The sequence below is a fragment of the Quercus suber genome, unplaced genomic scaffold, assembly GCF_002906115.3.
Source record: "Quercus suber isolate HL8 unplaced genomic scaffold, Cork oak 2.0 scaffold_135, whole genome shotgun sequence".
In the NCBI taxonomy this organism is placed as follows: Eukaryota; Viridiplantae; Streptophyta; class Magnoliopsida; order Fagales; family Fagaceae; genus Quercus; species Quercus suber.
The window spans coordinates 704,892-713,556 of record NW_027069597.1 but is presented as its reverse complement, the minus strand read 5'-3'; the positions used below and the strand labels follow the sequence as shown (position 1 = coordinate 713,556).

Below are 8,665 nucleotides of genomic sequence, written 5' to 3'. Positions count from 1 at the left end.
CTACGGAAAATATATGGATAGAGTTATAGAGGGGCTGTTGATACAAATAGAATAAATTTTTAGAGGTTAAATTCAAATTTTAAAACTTCAGGGAGTAAAATCCAAACATACTTAAACTTTAGGGGGTGTAATTTGTAATATACCGTAAAAAATAAGGTAAAATAAAAATATCAACTAACATTTTTAACAAAAATAAAATTGAGGAAACCTATATAATTGGTGTAGTTCATAATTTTCCCCTTAAACTTAAAAATCGAGCAATTTTTCTCTTAAGTTTTGGAAATAAGCAAGCACCCCAATTCAGTTAAACCTTAATCAAATCTTTTGATTCCTGAAATATTTTATTGTGTAATGTCTAAAATACCCTAACTTAATATTAAAATCAAGTGAGTCAATCTCGTACCAAAGGCTATACCGATTTGACCAGTGAAACGATATATTTTGGTACCAGTTAATACCGGTGTACCGTTTCGGGTTTACCGTTATTTATATATATATATATATATATCTGTGTGCGTGTGTGTGTGTTATAATATATATAAAAGTTTACTATAAAACATTACCTCAATTCAGAACAAATTATTCATGGTTTTAGGACTTTAGCACCAATTAAAAGAAAAAAAAAAACACAATATAAAAAATAGAAAGTTTAATTGTTCATTGCATAATAAAAAAACAAATAATACTAATAAGTTAATGCAAATAAGTTACCATTCTGCCGTTACAAAAATTCAAAAATTAACCAAAAAAAAAGACTTTTTTCTGTACTACCTGGTACCTGCAGGTAATGCCCAAAATCGGCTAGTATTTAAACCGATATGAAATGTTGGTGTTTTGATACCGGTTTACGTACCGGTACAGTATTGACCACCTTAATTAAAATTTCTAAAAATATGTTTGTCATCTTTTCACCACCCCACCACCACCATCGCACTTACAACCGCAATTCCTCAATTTTCAAGGATTCAAAATGACGCATTTTTCACGTATCCTCCATTATGACTGTTTGTGTGTGATTTCTGAGTTTGAAATTTGAAAATGTACCCATGATTTCTTTTTACTTTGTATTAGATTAGTAGTCTAGTAGTAGTAAACAACTAAACATCAATGATATGTGGTCTTGTTTGTTTCGCTTTCTATTGTGTTTTTGTTACTCTTCACCACCCTATAATGCACTATTTTTTTTGTGTCTCACCCGATCTAAATAAAGTCCTTAAAGTCAACTTAAACGCAATAACCAATGTGAGAGTGTGTGCCATGGAACAACCTCAGCTGCTTATTGTTTGTGTCGAGATTCAAGGATTCACGATGGTGGTGATTCCAAGGTAGTCAATACCGTACTGGTCATACCGGTATGTATACCGGTATTGAAACATCAACGTTTCGTACCGGTTTAAATACCGGCCATACTAGCCAATTTCGGGCAATTCCAGTCGATACAGAAAAAGTTTTTTATTTTATTTTTTATTTTTAAGTTTTGTAATTTTTGAATTTTTGTTAAGACAGAATGGTAACTTTTTTGCATTAACTTATTAGTATTTTTTTTGTTTTTTTAGTATGCAATGGTAACTTTTAAGCTTTCTATTTTTTATATTGTGTTTTTTTTTTCTTTTAATTGATACTAAAGTCTAAAACCATGAATAATTAGTTCTGAATTGAGGAAATGTTTTATGGTAAACTTTTATATTTATTATAATACACACACACACACACACACATATATATATATATATATATTTATAAATATAAAAAATAGTGGTAAACCCGAAATGGTACACCGGTATTGATCGGTATCCGAAATATATCGTATCGCTGGCCAAACCGGTATAGCCTCCAGTACGGTATTGACTCCCTCAGGTGATTGTGGAAGCAACATAGGGAGGACATGAGTTTTTGTTTGAAAGAGGCAGAGGAGGGTGAGAGGTCGTAAATGCGGTCATGGTCCATTTGTGGTGGTGGTTGTGGTGAAAAGAAGAAAGGGCTAATTTTAGGATTTTAATATACTAATTGGAGGTATTTTAGACACTGCACAATGAAATATTTTAGAAATCAAAAGATTTCGTTAGATTTTAACTGAGAAAGCAATAGTAAGGGGGCATTTGCTCATTTCCAAAACTTAAGGGAGAAATTGGTCGGTTTTAAAGTTTAGAAGAAAATTTGTGAACTATCTCAAAGATAAGGGGCAAAAATGCTTTTCCTCTTTTGCTCAAACATATATGTATATTTTTAAATTATATGATTTATAATTATTAAAATGCATGCTCCACCTAACATATCAATGAAGATTTCTTCAATTGGGTTTAAAGAAATTAGATACATTTCAATATGATTACTACTTTTTTTGCATTTAATTTTTTTCTAATCTGAGTGGCGTCACTTTTATTGATTTTTTTCTTCAGTTGGGTTTAAAAGCATTAAGCCCATTTCAAAATTATTAATTTTTTAATGACTATTTTAATATGATTATATATTAAGCCGTGTGGCTGTCACTTTTATTGATTTTATGTAGCATCTCATCCACTGATTGAATAAGTAGTTTCTTGAATTTCAAGTCAGTTGTGGAAAAACATTAGGTAGAGCAAACGAAAGCTAACCTTTTGAATTTTTTATGCTCAAATATGTTTTGTAATGGTTGGTTTGGACTTTTTGGACCTCTGCAGTTCTTAGATGAAAGAAATGTTTGTTAGGAATTAGGAGGGCTAGACATTAGACTGTAGAAAGAATCGACAGAGGAATAAATAAGAAAGTAGCAAGGCAATTCCGCCTTTCCGATGTTTGTTCCATCGAAAAAAATTATCATGTCACTCTCTTTCAAATGTTTTGTTATGACCAATCATTCAAGACTACTTGTTCTAATACCATAATAAATTATCAATTGTGTAAAAAACTTTAATTGTTAAGAAATAATTAATTTAATTATTTAACTATTATTCTAACAAATAAAATATATCATTTGAATGAATTCCCCTCATATCACATTTTCTAGATCAATTTCAATCAATTTTGCAGCTATAAATTTACGAAAGAACCATTTCTAAAAATGTTGTTGCCCATGCATTTGCAGCCAAATTTATTTTAAAAGATCTAATCAGGGCACCTAATTCAAATGCAAATTAATCAAATAGAAAAGCTATCAAGGTAAACCCCCCTTTTTTTGGGCCATCTAAGAACTCTCCTCCACTTAGAGTCGTATTTTTTGCACAAAACAATGAGGTAAAATGAAGTATACAACTCAAGAATTACAGAAACACAAGTTTCTCGACGCAAATGCTCAAGGGGATCAACAACCAGCAGACTCTGCTGTTCATCGAGTTTATGTTCTTCCATTGTAGGTGTGGAGAAAGCAAACAATGGAAAAAGAAAATGAAAAAGAAAAGAGAAAGCGGATGTCATAAACCTGCATGGATGAAAATGTACAAAATGCCTTCCCTTGTTCTATTCTGGCACATCACACCTAAGTCATCTCAAGAGTCTTGGATTTGAGCCATCAGCCGGTACCGCAATGACAATGCATCCATAGCTGAGAAGCTACTACCTGTGGAAGCTGGAAAGGATGTGAAGGAGTGCATCAATATGCATTTAACCTATATTCTTAGAACTGGGATCCCATTAGTATGAAGATCTAATCATGCTCGCTGTAGTATGCATCAGCAATTCAGCAGTCTGCACAGGTAAGTACTTGCCTGAAATATGTCTGGTGTAAAAATTATCCAATACCCAAATGAAAACATACTGAATAGGAAACAAGAATCTACCTGAAATTAAAATATGCATATATATATATATATATATATGAATCACGCAGTTGACTGCAAGAAGGAATATATAGAAAGCAACCTTGTGATTCATACAAGCAACTTCAAGAAAACAACTGGTGCCAGTTGCCAAAATGATTGCTACTGGTCATTCCAGAAATTAAATGTCTAGAAGTCTGAAACTTAATAAGACGTGTGTCCATCACTCTACACAAATTATTAAAAGAAAAATGGGACAATACAAATCTCAAAAAATTACTCAATCTGGTAATTTTAATCTCAGAATTCAGATTAAATATGGGATCTCTTTTCAGCTTAAAACTCAACACAGCCTTATCCGAACCATTGAAGCTATTGTAAAAACATAATGCTTGAGCATGTACTTTTCTGGAGCATTTGATAGGGGGACCAAGGGGAAGTCTTCTTAAGCTTTATATTTTTTAAATGTTATTGATGCCTGAACCTCAAGAACAAAAACAATCTGCAACATTAGGGTGGCACCAAGATCTTGCACAAAAAATGCATTGAGTAATGGAAGCACATCTACTATTAGAATGCTTACAAGAACATACAATAACTGCTCTATAAAGTTTACTATTAAGAAAAAGGTTCCTAGGTGAATCATAAGCTTGTCTGGAAAGCATTATAAAATAACTTCCACAGACCTTACTAGAATGTAGCCGCTAGCCAGCCAGCCATAGAGTCAGAAAGATCAATTTAAAGAGAATCCGAAGTTGTCAAAGGAACTTGTCCATTTAATAAGAGAAAGTATATGCAGGTCATGTTTAACAATAGATATGGTTCAAATATCACTCTAGTCAGATTGTGCGCTGTCTTGCTCCTCAGATTCAAGTTCTGTCATATTGTTTTCAACCACTTCAACTTTTAATGACAGCCTCTGAGTATACTCCTCAACATATTTCAAAACCAACTGTAGTTGCTGCTGATAAGCTGCAGATTTCTTTTTCTCACGATGAAGCTCTGTGGTTAGTTCCCGGATTTTTAAATCTTTCTCATCCTGCAAAGAGAGAAATTAGATATAGTAGACCCTGTGGAACTCAAGCTTATAGAAAACTACAGGAATTACTAATTCAAGACAGGAGACATGAACAAAAAGGTGCATGACAAAATATTTATTGGGGGTTGAGCTCACAACTTGATTAGTCCAACCAAGCACATCTTGAACTTGGTCTAATCTGGCGACCAAATCCAACCAACTTATGAACAAAGAAGAAAATGGGTAGTAAATGGTTCCTGAGTATCCAACCAGAAGCACACATGAAGGGAGAAGATAGTCACCAGTTTATACCAAAAATAGCAATTTCCCCAAATCATTTTCATCCCTTTTATTGTTCATGTCATAACTTTTAAGCAATCAATTGTTTAGGCAACTAGAATCTAAGATCAAATCAGCTCTGAACCACAGGCATCATAAAATATCATCTGGATGGATATTATTCCACGCCCACTAAACATAAAATGACCTTAAGAATCATATGAATTGCTGAATAAGGGGATAACAACATGCAGGCAAACAAAACCTCCCACCATCATGAAGCAAAAGTTAGCAACATGCAATATATAACCATAGGAAAGGTGCATGCGTACCATTGGAAGGGTGGGATGGAGATTATAAGTACTTTTTACTTTTTATTTTTGTTGTTGTTGTTTGCTAAGGAGAAGGAGAGGAGTAGATAAAAGCCTTATAGGTGTAAGCCCCAAGCCCACCTTAAAAGGAGTATTTCTAACTTCCAAGGAGACTATGGGTACTCAAGACCAATTATTTGCACTTAAAGAAGCCTTTGTTGGATGGGTGACTCTAATATATGCCTGTAATGGTGCTAGACAAATGTGCAAACGTCTACCCATTGTGATAGCACACATATATCATCTCACTTGAGCAGCCACTACTCTTCATGCATATGGCCAAGCCCTTATTACTTGCTTTTTGAACACATCCTTCATTCTGCTCCTAGATTTTATAATGTAGAGATTCCTTCATTTTATTTTGCATTACCACTCATCTCCAGTCATTCCCATGACCTAAACATTCTTTTCATTTAAATCTCTCAATACACGAACATTTTCTGGTCCATTTAATTCCATTCTACCCAGTTTAAGATGTCAAATGTGATATAGTGATGAAATTAGCATTTCATTTCTCAAGAACTCATGGGAAACAATATAGACAAAAACAATAAGCAAACTCTTCTATAGACATAACCTGCAAGCATACCTCACTGAATGCTAATCTATGTGATCTTTGAGGTGGAATTTTGCTAGGATTCAGCTCATGATTATGTTCTTGCACAAAACCATATACAGCCCACTTTCCCCCATCCTTTGCAGCTATCCTCATCATTGCATTGCATCCCTCTCTAGTGGCTGGACGTGATGGAAGAGCTCTTTTTTCTCTATTTTCATACTTTTTTAAACGAAAACCTTCTTTTGAGCAAACAAATTCCCGACCAATTATTGAGTTATCTTTAAGTGAACGGCGTGTACGATTATTTCGTATGGTAAATCCCATACGCCTACCATACATCTCATAAAATTCTCTAGCATCCTCGGCTGATTCAAACTCCATGCCAATAAATGGTTCTAAAGGTTCTGAAGTTAAAGAAAAAGCCTGAAGAGATGGTTGAATTATGTTATCATTTCCATCCAGATTATCTGATAACTCATCATCTGCTGTTTCATGACCATCAAAAGTTTCAGTTAGCCACTGCCTGTAATTTCTGTTTGATTTATATCCATGACCAGAGGGGCTTGCCATTATCAACCTACCAGAAATTGAAAAGTTAATGGAATTAAGCAACATCAAAGAGAAAAATCCTAAAACAATTGCAGCAGAAAAGAAGATGCTAGTTAATACTTCCACTGCACCCTCCAGAATATGAGACAAGTTAAAGATTCAAGTAAAATTATTGATAGCCCTCAAACTTTATGAAACCAGATACACATATAAATAAATCAATGGTAACAAGACAGCTACCTTCTCTTATATGGGTGATCAAATGCAAGGAAAAACCTTATCAGATGATTTCTAATTATGCATCTTCTTAGAAAACTATCCAACCTTTTGACAATTTTAATGTAGTATATGGAAATCAAGTGCGTATTAATGTAAGTATATTCGAGATACTTTATGTCACACTAGCTGAGCTAAATGGGAGTCATTTCTCACTAGATGAAGGGTGCCTAATCGATGTCTTTATGCATGTAGACAATGAAAGCTGATGGGTCCAAGGTCTTTGCTGTCTTCATGCCTAATGTATGTTACTAAGATATATTGGACATTCCTCCCTCACAAGACTTGCCATGTCAGACAGGTCATCAAAATTATGGTTAATGATGTCTATTCTAACACTTATTTAAGTGTTCACTTTTATTAAGTAACAATGGCCTTTGACTGACAAAGTTATTCTTGTCAATTCTAGCTAGCTTAACTAGCAAAGTCTTTTGTTATCAAATAAGGGGTTTGAGTTCAAATCTCGTCTACACAAAAAAGAAACCAATAGGTTCCTTGGTCTAATGGACAAGAGCAATCATCATAGAGTGGATGCCATAAGTTTCCAATCCTATCATATCAATCCAAATAAATAAATTAAGATATTATCCTTTTTGTTAAACAATGTATCAACAAGTAGTTTTTTGAACTATTATCATGTTCTTACTCCATATGCCTTGTTCACATATGTCCACAGACAGCCTATTTACATTATAGTAAATGTGCAAACTTTTGGGGATTTTTTGTACCTACATACGCAATGTATGTGCCAAAACAACACTTATATCCGTGTTAACAAATACCAGTACATTCAGCTCACTCCACACGTTGACTCAATCAAGTAAAAAATCCATAATCTAATTACATTATCTAATATTACTCGCATGACCCAAGTTCAATCAAAATTCAGAATTTCTTTAACTACAGACCAGCTTTCCCATTCTAAACAATGAAGATATCAATATTTTCCCAAAAATTTTCAACTCAAGTAAGATTCATGCGGATCCACGAAGTGGGTTCTTTTCCAATCTTTCCATCTTTACATTTATGTATCTCACTCTAAGTATTAAAATTGGGTTCACAAACAAACCTTCCATTACAAATTTCTACAAGGAATTATATGTTTACTATGTTCTAAAAAGTGACAAAACCATACCACTGAGTTTGATGTCTTCAAGGCAAAAGGCGCCACATTTCGATGTAAAAGATCAAGAATGTGAGGTTCCAACTTCTAAATCCATCTTCCAAGTGTAGCAAACACTTTCAGTAACAGTAAGAAGTAGAAAATGAGAATAAAAATATTGGAAACCACAGGAATAGATAGATTTGGTGAGCTAGCTCAGTGGGGGTTTGAATTTGGCAAGGTACTTTTCAGTGTTGAGCTCCAAGTTGAAGCAGAGTGGAAGTGGAAGCATCACAGAAAAGGGGTTGACATATTTTGGTCCTTCTGCGATGACTATTTGTACGGTCGGTAAAGTACTTGCACAACCTCAAAAAACAACATAAGTACAGTTAATAATGAATAAATGGGAACCTGCACAAATAATCAGAATCCTATATTCCTATGTACGTTTAATTTTAAGGTTTCAGACTTCAGTCACTCAAAACGATTTGAGAAAATCTAGGGACACAATTTTTGAGTCCGAGGTGTTGCTGCAATTTTGATTTTACCGATTGTGAATGATGTAGAATAAATGGTCCGTCTATGAATAAGTGATTATTTATTATTTAATGTTGATCACTTCAACAAATTATCGTAAATGATGTTTTAGAAGGATTGAAATTTTATAGCCAAGTGGTTGATATTTAACTTAACTAATCCAATTGAAGATTTTAACATCCAACTAGAATATATTTGGATTTAAGTATGATGTACTTAATAAAAGAGTAAAGAAGTAAA

General features: G+C 33.6%; 1 protein-coding gene across 4 annotated transcripts; it reads right to left on the bottom strand.

Moving 5' to 3' along the window:
* Positions 1 to 3,135: 3,135 nt before the first annotated feature.
* On the bottom strand, positions 3,136 to 8,317 carry LOC112004186 (protein FAR1-RELATED SEQUENCE 5). Of its 4 annotated transcripts, none has more exons than XR_010630124.1 (4): positions 7,922 to 8,317; positions 5,992 to 6,538; positions 3,756 to 4,773; positions 3,165 to 3,663 (listed from the first exon to the last, which is right to left on the bottom strand). XR_010630124.1 is itself a non-coding variant. In XM_024036422.2 (3 exons), the coding sequence occupies exons 2-3, from the start codon at positions 6,529 to 6,531 to the stop codon at positions 4,570 to 4,572; spliced, it is 744 nt and encodes a 247-aa protein (XP_023892190.1). In that variant the 5' UTR covers positions 6,532 to 6,538; positions 7,922 to 8,317; the 3' UTR covers positions 3,136 to 4,569. The 4 variants fall into 4 exon arrangements, 1 of the variants encoding a protein (XP_023892190.1); XR_010630126.1 differs by having other exon boundaries at positions 3,165 to 3,683; positions 4,421 to 4,773; XR_010630125.1 differs by having other exon boundaries at positions 4,421 to 4,773.
* Positions 8,318 to 8,665: the final 348 nt, after the last annotated feature.